We start from the raw sequence: 21692 nt of genomic DNA, 5'->3' as shown, positions 1-21692 counted from the left end.
CCCTTCAGACATAAAAATGGTATCCACCAGTGTATGTGACTCTGGGGAAGTAGATAAAGGGTTTCATTGCCAACATCCTGAAGTATCCCTTATAGATGAGTAATAATTGTTAGCTAAGATACAGTAACTTTACACTAGCTAAATAGTTTACAAATGGTAACAATATGGTATAATCAATTCACTTGCCAAACATGAAATTGTGTTACAGCAAGTATTTGTCATCTGTTCTGTGTGGGATAGTGGGAGCATACTGTGGCATCCAGCGCCGTAAATTGAGAACTACAAGTACAGCACGCAGATGTACATTGGTTGTAGAACCAGAAAAGGTTTTAACATCAGTAATTTACATTTGTGTGTAGGTAATGATGTGGGAAGAGTTTGCCCCCAAATGCTGATCTGCCATTTTTGTATAACAAAAGGGGGGGCCGATCCTAGATTTGTACAACACTTTGATATTAATACAAAAAAGAGACTGTACCATTTTATTTCACATTTTTTTCATGACAGGCGTTCTGTCTTTCAACACAGCAATTCTATTGCCAGAGTAACCAAAGAAAAGTAGGCAAAGAGGAAACCGGGACAAGCATGGAGGAACAGGCCAATTCCTGCAATCATACCAACACCAGGAGAGCGTGTGGAAGTAACAAAGAAACAACAAAAACAAGGGATGACTGCAGAGCCAGGAAAGGAAAGTGGAGAAGAGGACGAAGGAGGGAGAGTGCAGTTTTGTGTCATGGGTGAATGAGAGCAAACACAACTGCAATACAATGTGTGTTTTTTTCTCAGTCAGCCTGTAGTTAGTCTGTCCTTGTCAGCCACCAGTCGGAGTGTTACTTTTTTTGTATACAACGTTGTGTTTAATTTTGTCTTTGACACTCATACCTGTCTTTCTTAGGTGCACTTCAGGCTTCATATCTACACTTGTGTGTGTCGGTCGGTCTCTTTATATCTTTATCTGTCCATCTGTCTTTGTGCCTCAAAGTAACTGTGCATCTCATGTTGCTTAGTGGCTCTGTGCATATGGTTGGCGGCGATGTGTCTGTCTAGTCTCACAGGGCAGTGGGGTTTCTGAAGTTATAGCCTGCAAAGCGAGCTTGATCCCCCAACTCCTCCTCGATCCTAAAGAGACCAACAGAATGGACAAGGAGGGAAATAGAACAGGTAAATGCATGTGAACTGAATTTGTATCTGACATCCATTTGCTCAAGGTAAAAGCCCAGGCAATCTGATCCTAGGTCTGTGGTTATATACACCTCCACCCGTAACTATTAACCCAGTGATCATCAGGGGTTATAGGAGCTGCAATCTCATGTAACTCCAAACTGGAACCATTAGCCCAGTGGTCAGGGTGTTATAATGGCTGTTAATGGTGCTGTCATTGTTTAAGAGGCCCTCCCTCCCCTGTCCTGCTAAGAGCCCAATGGGATTACACAGCGGATCCCAGGTGCTCTCCGTGCTCTGACTGGCTCTCACACATGGGGTGACACTGGCGTGTCGTTAGCATGCACGTCACAGCAGTTAGCTTTGCGACGCTTGTTTAGAATGGGATATGTGGGAATATGCTCTTGGCTACGCTCTGAGCTACGCTCTTATATGTAGATACAGGACTAGATTCAGTTTACTGTAACTGAGTACTAACCTGACCTTGAACCATTGAGGGTGGAATGTGAAACTGCCGTTAGATCAGTGTCTAGGGGCAACGTTGTCCTACTCCTATTCTTACTTTTAGGGATTGTTGACCAGGAGCTTGTTGGTCTCTACATAGTACAGCTATAGTACACGTTCATGCTTGTGTAGCACGTGGGGATGTGTGAAACCTACACCTCAGCTTGAACTGTCCTGCTTGCGCCGCCTCATTTGAGGTGGCCCGATCCGCTAAGACGCTGGAGGGAGGACGGTCACGTGTGTTTGTGTGGCAGAGGTCCCGAGGTCGCGCCACGTATGGGCCGAATCGGGAGGAAGTGGTACTCGCTAAGAAAGCAGCGTGACGTCCTTTACACTTACACTTTGTCTCCTTGAGATGAACGTACTTTGGTGCGAAAAGTGCAAATCAATCCCAGAACAACAGCAAAGGACCTTGTGAAGATGCTGGAGGAAACGGGTACAAAAGTACTATATCCACAGTAAAACAAGTCCTATATTGACATAACCTGAAAGGGTGCTCAGCAAGGAAGAAGCCACTGCTCCAAAACCGCCATAAAAAAAGCCAGACTACGGTTTGCAACTGCACATGGGGACAAAGATGGTACTTTTTGGAGAAATGTCCTCTGGTCTGATGAAACGAAAATAGAACTGTTTGGCCATAATGACCATCGTTATGTTTGGAGGAAAAAGGGGGAGGCTTGCAAGCCGAAGAACACCATCCCAACCGTGAAGCACGGGGGTGGCAGCATCATGTTGTGGGGGTGCTTTGCTGCAGGAGGGACTGGTGCACTTCACAAAATAGATGGCATCATGAGGGAGGAAAATTATGTGGATATATTGAAGTAACATCTCAAGACATCAGTCAGGAAGTTAAAGCTTGGTCGCAAATGGGTCTTCCAAATGGACAATGACCCCAAGCATACTTCCAAAGTTGTGGCAAAATGGCTTAAGGACAACAAAGTCAAGGTATTGGAGTGGCAATCACAAAGCCCTGACCTCAATCCCATAGAAAATTTGTGGACAGAGCTGAAAAAGCGCGTGCGAGCAAGGAGGCCTACAAACCTGACTCAGTTACACCAGCTCTGTCAGGAGGAATGGGCCAAAATTCACCCAACTTATTGTGGGAAGCTTGTGGAAGGCTACCCGAAACGTTTGACCCAAGTTAAACAATTTAAAGGCAATGCTACCAAATACAAATTGAGTGTATGTAAACTTCCGACCCACTGGGAATGTGATGAAAGAAATAAAAGCTGAAATAAATCATTCGCTCTACTATTGTTCTGACATTTCACATTCTTAAAATAAAGTGGTAATCCTAACTGACCTAAGACAGGGAATTTTTACTAGGATTAAATGTCAGGAATTGTGAAAAAGCAGTATGCTTTCACAAGAAGCAATATAAGCCACTGAGTACAATTCGGAGGGATAGCTAAAGAGGATCATGTTTGACCTCTGACCTCATGAGCTGGTTGTACTTGGCCAGCCTTTCAGATCTACATGGGGCTCCTGTCTTAATCTGAGAGAGAGAGAGAGAGACAGAATTAGAACAGATTTAGTGAAAGCGATACAATATTGTGGTCTGATTTGTATAATGGTTGGGGTCTTCTGTGTCTGTACGGGACGCTCCGCATGTCTTTCTGAGTGAGTGAGTGAGTACCTGTCCAGTGCAGAGCCCCACCACCAGGTCAGCGATGAAAGTGTCCTCTGTCTCCCCCGAACGGTGACTGACCATCACCCCCCAGCCATTGGCCTGGGCCAGCTTACACCTGAGAGAGAGAGAGAAGGTGTCAGGCAGCTATATATAGAGAGGGATAGAGAGAGAGAGAAACGAAGGTGGGGGCTCGGAGAATAAAGTAAATGTATGATTGATGGCTATATTAATACATTTTAATTAAACGACTTTGAAGGACTGTTGGCTGTACTTTCGGTCAAGATTGACAACAGTTATAGATGATGGATAGCTGTAAAATGTCAATGATTGATGGCTATGAGTGTTGTAACATTTTACAAGTATATAGATGGAAGTAAAGTGTTGGCTATATAAATATGGCTGATTGATGATCATACGAATGTAAAAAAAAAAGCTAATTATTTTCTTAAATCAATGATCTTTTATATAAGTAGGTAACTGCCATTGAGATGATCTCTTTTTCAAGGACTCTCAACCTGGCCAAGAGACAGACTTGATGATTGACGGCTACATAAATGTGCATGACTGACGTCACACTTTACTTGAACCCTACCTACGTCATAAGGGCTACATAACCTTGTTATAGATCATCATAGTGTTTCTCTTATATATTACCAGGTAATCTCTTTTGCAAGGACAATTTAGCCTGGCCTAGCAGTAACCGAGATCGACAGATTGGCTTGATGATTGATATATAGATGTCAAAGGGATTTATTGACAGGTCATGTGACGTGGGGTCTTGTGACGTGGGGTCACTTACGCCTGGATGGCTTCGGTGACAGAGCCGATCTGGTTGACTTTGAGCAGTAGGCAGTTGCAGGCCCGCTCCTCGGCAGCCTTCTCTATCCTCTTGGGATTGGTCACCGTCAGGTCGTCCCCGACAACCTGGATGCCCACGGAAGCCGTGAGGCGGGACCAGGCGGCCCAGTCGTCCTGGTCAAACGGGTCCTCGATGGACACCACTACAAAGAGGACAAGGGGAGAAGGGTTTAGTGGAGTGCACACTCAGTTGGGACATGTACTCAGTCGTGGTTTGGAACGGAGGTTTTTCAATAGGGAGCAAAGCAGTAGACAGCCATAGTGTTGTAAGAAGAAATGTGTTGTGGGATCTTTCAACATGAAGGTAGATATGACCTTGAACTTCTCTTTTGAATGTAAATGTAGGATCAGCCTGTTGCCTCTATAATTGAATTGAATTGAATGGATCTGAATTGAAACAAATTAATTGAATCAGTCAAGGGACCTCATTGACTTTTTTTTGTGTCATCCATGTCTAGTTTTTAAAAAATTATGCACTGTGTATTTTTTTGTATCTCAAATAAAATCAATCAATCAATCAAATTCATGTCAGATTGAATTAGGAATCCAATAGGTGTCAGGTGACTGTCTGCCTACCTGGGTAGTCGTTAACGAAGCCTTGGTAGATGTCTGACAGCTCCTCTCCGCTGATGTGCCTGTCAGCGTCCGGAGGAGACTTGAAGTCCAGGTCGTACTTCCCCTGGCGGTAGAACTCGGACGCCGCCACATCCATCCCGATCACCACCTTATCCGTGAAGCCCGCTTTCTCGATGGCTGTCTTTATCAGCTCCAACGCTGAGGGGAGGGACGGAAAGAGGGAGGGGAGGATGGGAGGAAAGAAAGATAAGTGTTGGGCGGAGATAGAGAACGAGAGAGGAAGGGTGTAAGGGTAGACTCTACCAAGCCTGTGGACCACTCTGTTTTTACTTTAGCCTACTTGTCTTGTTGCTTGTTTGGTGACATGATACTGCTGTGTTGCTGAATGCAGAAATAGTCAAGTATCCAAGCTAGAGTGGGGTCGAGAGTGAGGCAGAAAGGTTGCATGAATACACACACGATTCTGTTCTCGATGCTTGAGAGATACTACAGACCAAAAATCTATTATAAGAGCCTACAGCTGACGCTCCTTTAGGCTTTTCACACTTCTTTTTGATCTTGCCAGGGTTTCGACTTCCTGTCACACCTAGCTACTTCTTCAATAGTGGGATAGCGGCATTACTCTTTCCCCAAGCCCAGGGTTATCTCTCTCTCACACACACACACACACACACACACAGTTAGTTCAAAGAAAGCCTTGAGGAGGACACGTGACGAACACACAGATGGGCAGACACTGTACCAGAGGCAGGTTGGAAACTCATTAAAGCATACCACCTTAGTTTTATGATTTTATCTCTAACCCCATTTTAGATTTATGGCTGCTGTTGTCCCATAGACATCGCAGCAAAGGCTAGATTGTGGGTGAAACGATTTGTCTATTGGTGTAAATGCCCATACAGAATGTGGGCAACCAAAATATTAATATTGGTACAGTCCACTATTTTCAGTGCTCCCAAGTATGACTGTGGTGACCGTGGAATTTTGTCAGCCGGTGATTGTCAAGGAAATAACTGTCGGTCTCACGGTAATTGACCGTTAATTAACATAAACACATTTAGCATCTCCTGGCTTCCACACACAGCCTACAAGCCACTGATGCAGACCTTTGGAACATCTACATTTGAAAAAGTCTAATAAATCCATGTAATATAGCCTACACCTTCACAATAAATCCATTATTTATTTTAGACAGGTGTAAAGAAGCATGATATGAAGAAAATGTTATCTATTTCAGAAGAACAGAATAGCATAGCAGTTGTACTTATGTTAGGTCCTCATCTGGCTATGCCAAATGGCTGTGGGCTACAGTAGTTTATTTAGCAGACAAGATTTTCTTAGAATTCCATGGCATTATTTTATAGTATGAAGAATACAATTGAACAAAGCTGAATAAAAGAGAAAGATATTTTCTCCAAACGATTTGAGGGAGTGTGCAGATGCGACTATTCTTTGTTGAGCGGATAACATAGAAATAGGTATATGTAACTTTAGTTGTTCTACAAATGTTGGGCTATATGTTTTGATTTGTAATACATTGTAAAGCTGCATGATAAGACTCTAATGATGATTTTTTTAAAGTCGGTTGAAAGATATGAGCTCTGCTTTTTTTTGCGCAGGCTGTACACAATTCATCAGTCTCGTTCACAATTTGACAAGCACTTGATAATGCCTCAAATTTCACGGCAGCTCCCCTTTGTGTGGCCGTTGTGCCCGTTTGTGCCCTTGTCCCGGAGTGCTGCGTTGTGCCCTTGTCCCGGAGTGCTGCGTTGTGCCCTTGTCCCGGAGTGCTGCGTTGTGCCCTTCTCCCTGAGTGCTGCACTCGCCAAAGCACCTCTCACTCACATCGCTCTCCATCATGTTATCGGGTCTTTCTCACAGGCTACAAGTGAAGACAGACACATAGGAGACGCAACTGTGCACATCCTTATCCAATTCCGAGGTGCATATTGAAGATACTGGTAGAACTGTCCACATTTACTTTTCATCAGCCAACAACATGAGTAGGCCTAATGAACAGAAAAAGCACTAGCCTATGTCAATCTACTATCCCCCATAGTACAAAAGTTTACCTATTCTGTGCGAGTAATAAATATTCCAAACATAGTCTGGGACAGTTGTGGGATGTGATAGATCCCAAATTAATACAACTACTAGCATCCCCCCCCAAAAAATTAAGCTTTGTAGCTGACGCAACAGATCAGAGCGTTTAGCTTAAAATGTTGATAAACAGCGGTCTAAGGCACTGCATCTCAGTGCAAGAGATGTCACTACAGTCCCTGGTTCGAATCCAGGCTGAATCACATTCGGCCGTGATTGGGAGTCCCATAGGGCGGCACACAATTGGCCCAGTGTCGTCCGAGTTTGGCCTGGGTAGGCCGTCATTGTAAATAAGAATTTGTTCTTAACTGACTTGCCTAGTTAAATAAAGGTTAAATAAAATAAAATAAAAACATTTGGCTATTTCTTCACATTATAAGCGCAGAAATGTATAAACAGCAGTAGGCTATAAGCATTAGCGGGAAAACAGCATTATCAAAATGTGATTATGCATGTAATGCTTTTATTATAAAGGTGCATTTTTATGATGAAAATTAGCTTCCCCAAACTTGAAACTCACACGCTTATATATGCCAGTTAGGCTCTACACCCCTTATAAAGCAGATGAATGTGCTTATTTTTAAGAAGTTATTTGGCCACTTTAGTTGTGATACAAACCTTATCAAAACATATAGGCCTATAGGTGAGGCTAAAAGAGGTGTGCGACTATGATTCTATAAAGATGCACAAAAAAGGGCATTGTCTCTTGCCTTATGCTGGGCATCATTCACAAGTGATAATATATAATTATCACAGTAATTCAAAAGTGATAGGTTAATATCACCCATCAGACTATTCTTGATTTAATCTTACCTTTACATATACTAAATAATATGTGTGAAATGTGTTTTGATTTAGAATGGACCGTTATCATGCGCCTATCTCGAAACAGGGGCAGGGGAAAAAATACATCTTAAATAGCGAATGGAGGATCGCTTTTACCTTGGTTCATTTTCATGCCATCTAGGTAGGCTATACTCCTGTTGTAAAGATAAGCAATGTGCTTAGTATTAGGAGTTGAGAAATAAACATAGTAGGCCTAGCCTATAAAAAGCTGATGGGATCCTCCTCTTTTTAATAGAGGCCGTCATCATGTTTTCATACGTAATTGCATAGCCTATAGAAATGTTGCGCAACATGAGCTCTCATGAAGTGTTTGATTAGATAGTCGATGACATTTGCATTGATGTCAGAGTGATTAGAGGGACAATAGAGTGGTGAGTACCAGGCAGTTAGCAAGTTTAGTAGGCTACTAATGACCATCAGCAGCATCAGAGCTTGGAGAAGACTAATTACCGTGACTAAACGATGCAACAGCCCTACCCCCAAGAGCATGTATAATTTGAACCCTGGTTAAATTGTTACAAGAGTAGTGTTCAGTGGGGCACACAGCAAAATGTTTTGAAACAGAAAACAAAAACGGAGTAGTCCATACTGCTTTCTTGTGTTTGGTACGTTATGAACATGACCCAAGATGAAGTAAAGTGCCATGGATATCCTATGGTTGGATTTGTACCGGAGATGTCTTGCTCGGGTAATCCAACGTTTTAACCATTAAATCAACTATAAAATCCCTGTAGACCGAGGGTGAAAACTGCGCTTACAGGTCACAAGACTGGGGTTCTAAATGAACTCTGCTGCACTTACCCTCACTGTTCTCCAGGATATTGGGGGCGAACCCCCCCTCGTCGCCCACGTTGGTAGCGTCCTGGCCGTACTTCTCCTGGATCACCCCCCTGAGCGTGTGGTACAGCTCGGAGCCCACCCGAAGCGCGTCCCTGAAAGACTCCGCCCCGACAGGAAGTACCATGAACTCCTGCATGGCTAGCTTGTTGCCTGCGTGGGAGCCTCCGTTGATCACGTTGAATGCCTGGGACGGAGATGAGAGGAGACAAAGGGATATTAGCAGTTAGGCCAATACCCATGTTCAGCAGGTACAGTTTCTAATTTCCCATATATTTTTCATATACAGTATATGCTCGTTTTATCATACATACCATTATGGTAAAACCATTTACACAATGACTGTTTCAGTGTTGAATCATTGTTATTATGCTACTGCTACACCTTCTCTGGTATAACCGTTATATAAGTAGTGTCTTACTGGAACTGGGAGTACCAGCTCTGTGTTTCCCGCCAGGTCAGCGATGTGACGGTACAGGGGGACCTCTTTTTCTGCTGCACCAGCCTTGCAAATGGCCAGGGAGACTCCCAGGATAGCATTAGCACCAAACTGAGCTGTCGACGAGGAAGCAAATGTGACAAATTTCAAAATGGTCTACCAAAATCCGGGTGCAGACAAAAGCCCATTCTCTCAGTTGATGGTGGACCTGAACTGATTGGGGGATACATCTTGACACATTTGTTATGTTTCTTTGGTAGGAACCCGGGAGACTCACACTTGTTCTCTGTGCCATCCATTTCAATCATCGTGTTGTCCAGTTGCTCCTGCTCCACAACACTGATACCCTATGGGACACGTCATATTTACACAACTCCTTTATAAGCATATTATAAGCATATCGAGGACCAATTTTCTAATTCAACAAATGGATGGATGACCCGCGACATATCTGCACACAAGAAATATCTCATATTTGCAGCCACCAATGACCCAAACCCTCAAAAGTATTCCCTCTTGCACAGATCATATATATAACAGATTTGGTTGTATAGAATCATTGAGTTGTAAGATGTTCAGCTCATTTCTATATTTACGTTCTATAACCGCAGCCCAATGTCTCTCTCTCTCATCTGCAAATCAATATGCACTCACACGAAAACATGATGACTGTCACCTAGCTGACAAAACATGTCCAAATCACAGTCCTCCAACTCACCGATGCTATGAGGGCTGGAGCCAGAGTTTCATTGATGTGGCCCACTGCCTTGAGCACACCTAGAGCAGAGAAAGAAGGCAGATGGGAGAGAAGATGGGGAAGGAGGGACCAACATCATTCTGTTTACTCAAGCATTAGATATACACACACACACACACACACACACACACACACACACACACACACACACACACACACACACACACACACACACACACACACACACACACACACACACACACACACAAACAAACCTTTGCCCTTGTAGCGGCTCTTGTCTCCATCCCTCAGCTCTAGAGCCTCATAGATGCCTGTGGACGCTCCGCTGGGCACTGCAGCCCTGAAAAGACCTGAGAGAGACAGAAAGAGAGGGATGGAGGTGTAAGAGATGGCAACAGAGAGAGTGACGTTAGAGGGGAATGATCCGGGAAATAGTACGAGGCCTTAGACGGCGACGCTCTTAAGAATTTGATTGTAGCCTTTGGCTAATCTTAACACTCTTTGTACGGTTCGATACTACGCTTTGTAGACAGGCTTGAGAGGGGTCACCTTTCTCTGTGCACAGGTCCACCTCCACTGTGGGGTTTCCCCGGGAGTCTAGGATCTCCCTCGCAACGATGCTGACAATCGACATCCTGTGAAAGAGAGAGAGAGAGAGAGAGAGAAGGGGGGGGAGAGAAAGAGAGAGAGATCAAGTGCCTCTATTTTTACCATTGCATTTGCACATACAGTAAGGAAGTGCATAATGGGAGTGCAAACGAAGTGTGCAGAGAGTGACATTACGGTTGCTATAAACCATTATGATTTATGAAAGAGTTACCCCCAGATTTTACAATGCTTCGTGTACCAGGAAGTCAGATGGAGCTATTACCACGGTAAAAGGACCAGACTAAAATATAAGTCCATGATGCTAAAACATGGCTCACTCAGACACTACGTCGCTATCGGGTGTGGAATCTGTGGACGGCCGGTGACTCGAGCGAAACGACGTCATCGTTCCTAGTCACTTGGCTCACAACTCCACGAGACACAGGGAATCCGTCACCGCCATTGGTCAAGATTGGACTGTCAGCGCTCACCGTGTCAAGCATTACCCATAAATCCACAGGCTAAAAGGCTAGGATTTATATGTTGGTATGGATGTGGGTACGCAGACCCGCGAGCCACTGCGGCTCCTCATGACGAGTGCCCATCCCTGCCCTATGCTGTACCATATGATGTCATAACGTTCCTTATTAATAGTCTCTGACAGTCTTTGTTGCTAATTGCTCACTTATTTGAATTAACAAAATAACATGGATCCCTACAGAACTGCACAGCTATATAATCTCCGGTCTTTACAGAAAGACTGAAATGTTACAGCAACTGAAATGACAACTGAAATATAGTGCGCTGAATAATAAGCCCTTGTACACTTACAGCTCTATTCCATGACATTCTGTCAGCCATTACTGTGTAAAAATGTATGAATGTCGCTGTATGTTTTTCACTGAAATGGTTGTAGTGCAGAAATATATTATACATACTTTTCAGCAACTATGAATTAATTTTTCCTTATGTTCTTCATTTAAATGCTTGTGATAGAGGTTAATGGGGCCACAATATGCATAAATCCCTATCCACTTTCAGCCAATCAGCCCCATCCATTATCGTGACTCATACATGAATGCAGCTGTAAGTTATATAACCCCTCCCTCCCAGCAGTGTGCAGCATGAGGACACCCATGTCCACACCGCACCTCCTGAAGATTGCAGCGCTCAGCACAAATAACCAGAGAGAGCATGATGGGAGGGAGGGAGGGAGGGAGGGAGGGAGGGAGGGAGGGGAGGCAGGGAGGGAGGGGTGAGGCGATGGGGAGAAAAATAGATAAATCATTAAATCCCTCCTTTTGGCTGAAGAAGAGAGGAGATTCAGAGATGGAGGGATAGAGGAGGAGGAGAGAGGGATGGTTGAGTAAAAAGGAGAGCAGGAAGGGAGAGAGAGAGGGACACAGAAGGATCATTTTCGCAGGAGTGGCACCGATTGGACAGACGCATGGAGACCAGTCTAACGCATGGCACACACACACACACACACACACACACACACACGCACTAGCTCAAACACAATCACATTTTCTCCATACACACACACAGATCATGCACTGAGGCAACTTCAAAAAACCCAGACACAAATGCTCTAATACAAACTGACACACACGTATCACACAGTACACAAACACACACTCACAGTGAATCAATATAACACCTCGAACCCAGAGCCAGGCAGGGCTGACACATTAGTTAGCATACACAACCGTAATGCCTCACATACAGCACTAAGCAAGCAGCATCCTCACCATCACCACGACCTACTCCAACCCAGCACATCTCTGCTACTGGGAGGCAATCAATACAAGATGCAGGAATAAAACAGGGGATGACAGCCTGGAGAATGAAAAAAAGAGAGTGGAAGAGGGAGAGAAGAGAATGAGGATTTTCCATCGTTACCTGCCGTTTGTGTTCCGCCTAATAGGGAAAGCCAGAAAATACTGGAGAGACGGATGAGAGAGGGAGACAAACAGAGAGAGGAAGGGGGAGAAACAGAGAGAGAGAGAGGGAGAGCAGAGAGGAGGAAAACAGAGGGTGGGGGTCAAATGTATGACAGAAGGGGGAGGGGATGACGGGATGACTCACAAAAAGAGGCTGAGAAAAGAGGAGCGAGAGAGGGAAGGGAGTGGGGAAGATTGATTAATTAGACAGAAAGAGGGATGGAGGAGAGGTGGATTGGAGAGAAAAAGACAGGGTGCTGCATTTTGAACTGCAAATCAGCGGTAAAAATAGAGAGGGGAAGGAGGAAGTGGTCTGTCTACCCCTTCTCGCTCTCTCTCATCTCTTTCCATCTCTCTCATCTCTCTTCACCCCTCATCTCTCTTTACCTCTCTCATCTCTCTTTCCCACTCTCATCTCTTTACCGCTCTCATGTTTCTCTTTCCCTCTCATCTCTCTACATCTCTCTTTCCCTCTCTCATCTCTCTTTCCCTCTCATCTCTCATCTGTCTCTTTCTTTCATGATGCTGTTAAGGCTGTGTAGTCTGTATACAAGGCACCATTCATATACTGTACACCATTGCATCATCTATACTAAACACTGGCTCAGCAATGATGCACCTACAGCGTATACCACTTCTTATATATGACTAACTGTATAGGCACTAAACAATGAACGGCAATGTTGCACTGTTACAGCATCAAAGTGGATTTGGAAACATTGAATGTATTCCCCATTCTATAGCATATATCGAAATTACTACTATTATCTTGTTGTTTGAAAAATGTTTGTAAACTGTAAGAGAACAATTACACGTAAGAAATACCAACACATTTCAAATGTATTTTGCTTTAAGATGTGCTTATATGCAAAACCCTCCATGAAAAGTAATGCCCTTAAAAAATAGCAATTTGTTGATTACTGGAAGAGTTTAATGTTTTAGGACTGCTTGATGGTTATACAGATAGACAGGCGGTGTGGGTGAAACAGCGTGTGTGTGTTTGTGTGCACATTTATTTATTTATTTTTAATCAAACCTTTATTTAAACAAGGCAAGTCAGTTAAGAACAAATTCTTATTTACAATGGCGGCCTACCCCGGCCAGACCCGGCCAATTGTCCGCCGCCCTATGAGACTCCCAATCCCGGCCCGATGTGATACAGCCTGGAATCGAACCAGGGACTGTAGTGACGCCTCTTGCACTGAGATGCAGTGCCTTAGACCGCTGCGCCACTCGGGAGCACATGCGTGTGTGCGCATTGCTGTGTATGTGCATTTGTGTGTGTGTGCATTCCTGTGCATGCATGTACGTGTGTGTGTGTGTGGTGTGGTGTGGGTGTGTATGCCTAGACAAAGGAGAGTGAGAGATCTATAATTCTATAAATAAATGGTCAAGTAAAAATGGGATTATCTTTGGAATACAACAACAACAACAATGTCCTTGACACCCATCTCACTCAGAGAGAGAGAGAACTGTACAAGGAAAGTGCCTCTATCCAACTGCTATTTTAATCATGGTTGATTGACAACACTTCCTCCGCCCTCTGGTCACACGTCTGGTTCTCCAACCTCTGTTTCAGTCCACACAGCTGCTGCTGTCCCATCCTCCTTTCTCTCATTTCCTCCTTTTCCTTTTGCTATGTTTGTCTGGGGAGTGTGAATGTGAGAGTGGGGTTGTTCTGTATGTGTGTGTGTGTGTGTGTTATTTGTGAGGAGAGAGGGAGCCAGAGGAGGTGCAGATGTCAGGGGAGGCACAGGGGTGTATGGGAGGCCAGTGGACAGAGAGCCAGTGTGTCAGTAAGGGGAGTCTGAATGGACTTCTCTCATAGGGCAGTGTGTGTGTGTGTGTGTGTGTGTGTGTGTGTGTGTGTGTGTGTGTGTGTGTGTGTGTGTGTGTGTGTGTGTGTGTGTGTGTGTGTGTGTGTGTGTGTGTGTGTGTGTGTGAGTGAGTGAGTGAGATAATGCATTGGTGTTAACGCTCTAGCTTCTAACCATCCTCTATCGTTTCCAGATTCATGTCGAGATTCATGGACACATTACTTTCTACAGTGGGGGGGAAAAAAGTATTTGATCCCCTGCTGATTTTGTACGTTTGCCCACTTACAAATAAATTATCAGTCTATACATTCAATAGTAGGTTTATTTGAACAGTGAGAGACAGAATAACAACAAAAAAATCCAGAAAAACGCATGTCTAAAATGATTTGCATTTTAATGAGGGAAATAGGTATTTGACCCCTCTGCAAAACATGACTTAGTACTTGGTGGCAAAACCCTTGTTGGCAATCACAGAGGTCAGACCTTTCTTGTAGTTGGCCACCAGGTTTGCACACATCTCAGGAGGGATTTTGTCCCACTCCTCTTTGCAGATCTTCTCCAAGTCATTAAGGTTTCGAGGCTAACATTTGGCAACTCGAACCTTCAGCTCCCTCCAAAGATTTTCTATGGGATTAAGGTCTGGAGACTGGCTAGGCCACTCCAGGACCTTAATGTGCTTCTTCTTGAGCCACTCCTTTGTTGCCTTGGCCGTGTGTTTTGGGTCATTGTCATGCTGGAATACCCATCCATGACCCATTTTCAATGCCCTGGCTGAGGGAAGGAGGTTCTCACCCAAGATTTGACGGTACATGGCCCGGTCCATCATCCCTTTGATGTGGTGAAGTTGTCCTGTCCCCTTAGCAGAAAAACACCCCCAAAGCATAATGTTTCCACCTCCATGTTTGACGGTGGAGATGGTGTTCTTGGGGTCATAGGCAGCATTCCTCCTCCTCCAAACACGGCGAGTTGAGTTGATGTCAAAGAGCTCCATTTTGGTCTCATCTGACCACAACACTTTCACCAGTTGTCCTGTGAGTCATTCAGATGTTCATTGGCAAACTTCAGACAGGCATGTATATGTATTCTTGAGCAGGGTGACCTTGCGGGCGCTGCAGGATTTCAGTCCTTCACGGCGTAGTGTGTTACCAATTGTTTTCTTGGTGACTATGGTCCCAGCTGCCTTGAGATCATTGACAAGATCCTCCCGTGTAGTTCTGGGCTGATTCCTCACCGTTCTCATGATTATTGCAGCCCCAGGCCGAGGGAGATTGACAGTTCTTTTGTGTTTCTTCCATTTGCGAATAATCGCACCAAATGTTGTCACCTTCTAACCAAGCTGCTTGGCGATGGTCTTGTAGCCCATTCCAGCCTTGTGTAGGTCTACAATCTTGTCCCTGGCATCCTTGGAGAGCTCTTTGGTCTTGGCCATGGTGGAGAGTTTGGAATCTGATTGATTGATTGCTTCTGTGGACAGGTGTCTTTTATACAGGTAACAAGCTGAGGTTAGGAGCACTCCCTTTAAAAGTGTGCGCATAATCTCAGCTCGTTACCTGTATAAAAGACACCTGGGAGCCAGAAATCTTTCTGATTGAGAGGGGGTCAAATACTTATTTCCCTCATTAAAATGCAAATCTATTTATAACATTTCTGACATGCATTTTTCTGGATATTTTTGTTGTTATTCTGTCTCTCACTGTTCAAATAAACCTACCATTAAAATTATAGACTGATCCTTTCTTTGTCAGTGGGCAAATGTACAAAATCAGCAGGGGATCAAATACTTTTCCCCCCACTGTATAGGTGGATTCTGGATGACGAGGGGGTGTGCCAGGCTATGCATGGGTAGCTTTGTTTGCAGGTGTATCGAAAAATGAGTGGACTGCAGAATTCCTATACTACCAAATTTATCAGATACACTACACTAGCTCCACATTGTCCAGATGTCTTATGTCCTTCTCGTTTCTTTTCTGCCTTGAACTGTGCCTTCATATCAGGGGTCTAAAGTGGCTTCCTGCTCCTCCTGTCTCTGTATCCTTCGTTGTGATCTGGAAATTGGATTGATAAAAGCAATATGGTGGATGTGGTCTATGAGCCAATGGCTGTCGCTTGTCTAGTTTTTAAAAATCAGTTCAGATATACAGTGCCTTCGGGAAAGTATTCAGACCCCTTGACTTTTTCCACATTTTGTTAGGGCCTTATTCTATAATTGATTGAATTGTTTTTCCCCTCATCAATCTAAATCAAATCAAATGTTATCTGTCACATGCGCCGAATACAACAGGTGTAGACCTTACAGTGAAATGCTTACTTGCGAGCCCTTAACCAACAGTGCAGTTAAGAAAAAGTGTTAAGTAAAAAATAGATTAGTATAAAATGTAGGTAACAAATAATTAAAGAGCAGCAGAAAAAGAACAGTAGCGAGGCTATATACAGGGGGTAATAAACAGAGAGTAGCAGCAGCATAAAGGGGGGGGGGGACAATGCAAATAGTCTGGGTAGCCATTTGATTAGCTGTTCAGGAGTCTTATGGCTTGGAGGTAGAAGCTGTTAAGAAGCCTTTTGGACCTAGACTTGGCGCTCTGTTACCGCTTGCCGTGCGGTAGCAGAGAGAACAAACTATGACTAGGGTGGCTGGAGTCTTTGACAATTTTTAGGGCCTTCCTCTAACACCGCCTGGTATAGAGGTCCAGGATGGCAGGAAGCTTGGCCCCAGTGGAGTACTGGGCTGTACGCACTACCCTCTGTAGTGCCTTGCGGTCGGAGGCTGAGCAGTTGCCATACCAGGCAGTGATGCAACCAGTCAGGATGCTCTCGATGGTGCAGTTGTAGAACTTTTTGAGGATAGGCTTTGTTGAAAGCTTCACAACTGTCTTGGTGTGTTTGTCGACACACAATACCCCATAATGACAAAGCAAGAACAGGTTTTTAGAAATTGTAGCTAATGTATTAAAAAAAAAAAAAAATGAAATATCACGTTTACATAAGTATTTAGACCCTTTACTCAGTACTTTGTTGAGGTACCTTTGGCAGCGTTTACAGCCTTGAGTCTTCTTAGGTATGACGCTACAAGATTAGCACAACTGTATTTGGGGAGTTTCTCCCATTCCTCTCTGCAGATCCTCTCAAGCTCTGTCAAGTCGGATGGGGAGCGTTTCTGCACAGGGTTCAAGTCCGGGCTCTGGCTGGGCCACTCAAGGACATTCAGAGACTTGTCCCGAAGCCACTCGTGCATTGTCTTGGCTGTGTGCTTAGGGTTGTTGTCCGGTTGGAAGGTAAATCTTCGGCCCAGCCTGAGGTCCTGAGCGCTCTGAGGCAGGTTTTCATCAAGGATCTCTCTGTACTTTGCTCCGTTCATCGTTCGCTCAATCCTGACTAGTCTCCCAGTCCCTGCTGCTGAAAAACATCCCCACAGCATGATGCTGCCACCAACATGCTTCACCGTAGTGATGGTGCCAGGTTTCCACCAGACGTGACACTTGGCATTCAGGCCAAAGAGTTCAATCTTGGTTTCATCAGACCAGAGAATCTTGTTTCTCATGGTCTGAGAGTCCTTTAGGTGCCTTTTGGCAATCTCCAAGCGGGCTGTCATGTGCCTTTATCTGAAGAGTGGCTTCCGTCTGGCCACTCTACAATAAAGGCCTGATTGGTGGAGTGCTGTAGAGATGGTTGTCCTTCTGGAAGGTTCTCCCATCTCCACAGAGGAAGTCTGGAGCTCTGTCAGAGTGACCATTGGGATCTTGGTCACCTCCCTGGCCAAGGCCCTTCTCCCCTGATTGTTCAGTTTGGCCGGGCGGACAGCTCTAGGAAGAGTCTTGGTGGTTCCAAACTTCTTCCATTTAAGAATGATGGAGGCCACTGTTCTTTGGGAACTTCAATGCTGCAGAAATGTTTTGGTACCCTTCCCCAGATCTGTGCCTCGACACAATCCTGTCTCGGAGCACTACGGACATTTCCTTTAGCATAATGGCTTGGTTTTTGCTCTGACATGCACTGTCAATGGTGGGATCTTCTAGACAGGTGTGTGCCTTTCCAAATCATGTCCAATCAATTGAATTTATCACAGGTAGACTCTAATCAAGTTGTAGAAACATCTCAAGGATGATCAATGGAAACAGGATGCAACTGAGCTCAATTTCAAGTCTCATAGCAAATGGTCCTAATACTTTTGTAAATAATGTATTTATATTTTTTATTTGTAATACATTTGCAAAAAAATTCAAAACTTGTTTTCACTTTGTCATAATGGGGTATTGTGTGTAGATTGCTAAGGATTTTTTTTATTTCATCAATTTTAGAATAAGGCTGTAACGTAACAAAGTGTGGAAAGGGTCAAGGGGTCTGAATACTTTCCGAAGGCACTGTAGGAAAGGTGACAAGGAGAGCTTAGGACACCACTTTAGAGACTATTGACTATTGGACGGAGTGTGTAGTCTGGAGACCGTTGTACCCACCCTTTGCTGCTACCACACAGCTTCCCATACTTCAGTGCCCTCTTGTGGTCATCTTCCCATTGCTGCCTGAGAGAGTCCAACCTAATGTAGCGTCCCTGTATGTCAGCAATCCTGTATGGGTTGGCGTGGGTAGCCTCAAGGTTAGAAAGTCGGGCCAGTAGCCGAAGGCTTGCCGGTTTGAATCCTAGGGCTGACAAGAAAAAAGGTGGAGAGAGAGAAAGAGATGGCATTTAGACCTCAGGTACCACCTACTGCCATTGAGCCTTTGAAAAAATGCACAATAAAGATCTATTCTATAATGCACGGGTCTGAATGTTATGGTACTTTCAGGACAGGTATCAAGCTTGTCTTGTAGCTGCAAGTTCATGCCCCATCCCTGCTATTCTCCTGACGACTCACACTAAATGAATTCGCTACATACTTTAGTCAGAGACTGCCATCGTTGAAGTTGTTGGTGGTGAGAAAGGGAACGAAGGGTGTTGTAAGAAAACAAAGTCATCAGAGATTGGATTGTCTCTAACCAATCAGAGTATCAAAGCCAATGACAAATTTTCATACTGCTGCGTCACCCAGTTTCCTCTAGATAGCACAGCCACAAAGTCCCAAAATGGGCTATATCTAAGAAATTCATGAAAACAAAAATGTGCTTATGGTCTTAATTTAAGGTTGGGGTTAGGCAAAAGGTTAGCAGTGTGGTTAAGTTTAGGGTAAGGTTTAAAATCACATTCTAAAGCTTCAATATGTAACTTTTTGGGCGACCAACCAAACCCACATAGATATGTGAGTTATAGATCTGTTATTCTCATTGAAAGCAAGTCTAAGATGCGGTAGAGCTGTTCTATGTGCCCTATTTCTATGCTTCATGTGCTTGACATTCAATTTTGCCATCTTCAAACAGCTGAAAATACAATATTTTTGGTTACTGAAAATATATTTTAGAGCGATTTAGATGATACAAAGACTGTCTACACATTGCTTGTTTTGTCACAAACTGAAATTAGACAAACTTAGAATTTTAGCAACCAGGAAATGGCGAATGCACCTTTAAGATAAATTGTAGAAATAGGCGGGGTTTATGAAATAAAACATGTTGTTGATCAAATTCGACACTCTCATTAACTGCAATACAAAAACTCCTTGCATGGTGAGCGAAAAAAAAAATACCCACCTGCTGGAGAAGACCACCAGAAGACAGATTTTGGGTCCATTTATCCCTCTCACTTCACCTCTTCCTCTCTGATGAAGTGTAGGGGGGTACCATAGAGAATGATAGAGGCCTCTAGTAGCCAAAAAGCTATTTTAGCAAGAGCAGCGCCATTGAGGGCTTCCACCATTTTAATGTAGTCAACTGAGTGGGACTTCCAGCTTCATTGGCTGATCCCTCCGGATGACCCAGTTGGAATCATGTCCAATCGGGTCATCATGCTCAAGATGGCGCTGACAGAGGGCTGCCTTGCTTCTAGTCCTTCTAGTATTTTGCAGTATTTTGCTTTTTTATGTATTATTTACATATGTGGCAGGGTAAATGACGCCTTGCTTCCAGACAAACTAAACACCTTCTTTGCCCGCTTTGAGGATAATACAGTGCCACCGACGCGGCCCGCTACCAAGGACTGTGGGCTCTCATTCTCCGTGGCCGACATGAGTAAGACATTTAAACGTGTTAACCCTCACAAGGCTGCCGGCCCAGATGGCATCCCTAGCCGCGTCTTCAGAGCATGCGCAGACCAGCTGGCTGGTATGTTTACAGACATATTCAATCTCTCCCTATCCCAGTCTGTTGTCCCCACATGTTTCAAGATGGCCACCATTGTTCCTGTACCCAAGAAGGCAAAGCTAACTGAACTAAATGACTATCGCCCTGTAGATGCACTTCTGTCATCATTTAGTGCTTTTAGAGACTAGTCAAGGATCATATCACCTCCACCTTACCTGTAACCCTAGACCCACTTTAATTTGCTTACCATCCCAATAGGTCCACAGACTTTGCAATCACCATCACAATACACACTGCCCTATCCCATCTGGACAAGAGGAATACCTATGTAAGAATGCTGTTCATTGCATAGCTCAGCATTCAACACCATAGTAACCTCCAAGCTCATCATTAAGCTTGAGGCCCTGGGGCTCAACCCCACCCTGTGCAATTGGGTTCTGGACTTTCTGACGGGTCGCCCCCAGGTGGTGAAGGTAAGAAACAACATCCCCACTTCGCTGATCCTCAACACTGGGGCCCCACAAGGGTGTGTGCTCAGCCCCCTCCTGTACTCCCTCTTCACCCATGACTGCGTGGCCATGCACGCCTCCAACTCAATCATCAAGTTTGCAGACGACACAACAGTAGTAGGCTTGATTACCAACAACGACGAGTCAGCCTACAGGGAGGAGGTGAAGGCTCTCAGAGTATGGTGTCAGGAAAATAACCTCTCACTCAATGTCAACAAAACAAAGGAGATGATCGTGGACTTCAAGAAACAGCAGAGGAAGCACCCCCCTATCCACACCGACGGGACAGCAGTGGATAAGGTGGAAAGTTAAGTTCCTCTGCGGACACATCACGGACAAACTGAAATGGTCCACCCACACAGACAGTGTGGTGAAGAAGGCGCAACAGCGCGTCTTCAACCTCAGGAGGCTGAAAAAATGTGGCTTGTCACCTAAAACCCTCACAAACTTTTACAGATGCACAATTGAGAGCATCCACAACCACCCACCACCATCCACAACCACCAACCACCCGCACCACCCACAACCACAGGGCTCTCCAGAGGGTGGTGCGGTCTGCACAACGCATCACCAGGGGCAAACTACCTGCCCTCCAGGACACCTACTGCACCCGATGTCAAAGGGAGGCCAAAAAGATCATCAAGGACAACAACCACCCGAGCCACTACCTGTTCACCCCGCTACCATCCAGAAGGCAAGGTCAGTACAGACCGAGAGACTGAAAAACAGCAATCTCAAGGCCATCAGACTGATAAACAGCCATCACTAAACACAGAGATGCTGCTGCCTACATACAGACTTGAAATCATTGGCCACTTTAATAAATGGATCACTAGTCACTTTAATAATGGCACTTTAATTATGTTTACTTATCTTGCATTATTCATCTCATATGTATATACTGTATTCTATTCCATCTTAGCCTATGCCGCTCTGTCATTGCTCATCCATATATTTATATATTCTTATTCCATTCCTTTACTTAGATTTGTTGTGGA

The 21692-nt window shown here is 44.5% G+C and overlaps 1 protein-coding gene across 3 annotated transcripts in view; it reads right to left on the bottom strand.

Annotated features, from left to right (window-relative positions):
- Positions 1 to 468: 468 nt before the first annotated feature.
- The window catches only part of LOC106588424 (gamma-enolase), a 22227-nt gene continuing 1003 nt past the window's right edge, over positions 469 to 21692 (bottom strand). The window contains exons 2-13 of one of the 3 annotated variants that reach the window (XM_045709271.2): positions 18469 to 18658; positions 10219 to 10304; positions 9924 to 10019; positions 9670 to 9728; positions 9229 to 9298; positions 8934 to 9067; positions 8477 to 8699; positions 4730 to 4927; positions 4095 to 4296; positions 3302 to 3410; positions 3102 to 3160; positions 469 to 1119 (exon numbers count right to left, since the gene is read on the bottom strand). In XM_045709271.2, the coding sequence (XP_045565227.1) occupies positions 1050 to 1119; positions 3102 to 3160; positions 3302 to 3410; positions 4095 to 4296; positions 4730 to 4927; positions 8477 to 8699; positions 8934 to 9067; positions 9229 to 9298; positions 9670 to 9728; positions 9924 to 10019; positions 10219 to 10304; positions 18469 to 18658 (1496 nt within the window). In that variant the 3' untranslated portion in view covers positions 469 to 1049. Of the gene's footprint in view, positions 1120 to 3101; positions 3161 to 3301; positions 3411 to 4094; positions 4297 to 4729; positions 4928 to 8476; positions 8700 to 8933; positions 9068 to 9228; positions 9299 to 9669; positions 9729 to 9923; positions 10020 to 10218; positions 10305 to 12159; positions 12276 to 18468; positions 18659 to 21692 lie in introns of those variants that run through there. The other 2 variants (XM_045709273.2, XM_045709272.2) reach the window with 2 other exon arrangements.

This window comes from Salmo salar, chromosome 27 (assembly GCF_965601325.2).
Source record: "Salmo salar chromosome 27, fSalSal1, whole genome shotgun sequence".
Classification (NCBI taxonomy): Eukaryota; Metazoa; Chordata; class Actinopteri; order Salmoniformes; family Salmonidae; genus Salmo; species Salmo salar.
The sequence above is the reverse complement of the archived record's forward strand: the minus strand, read 5'-3'. Positions and strand labels throughout refer to the sequence as shown.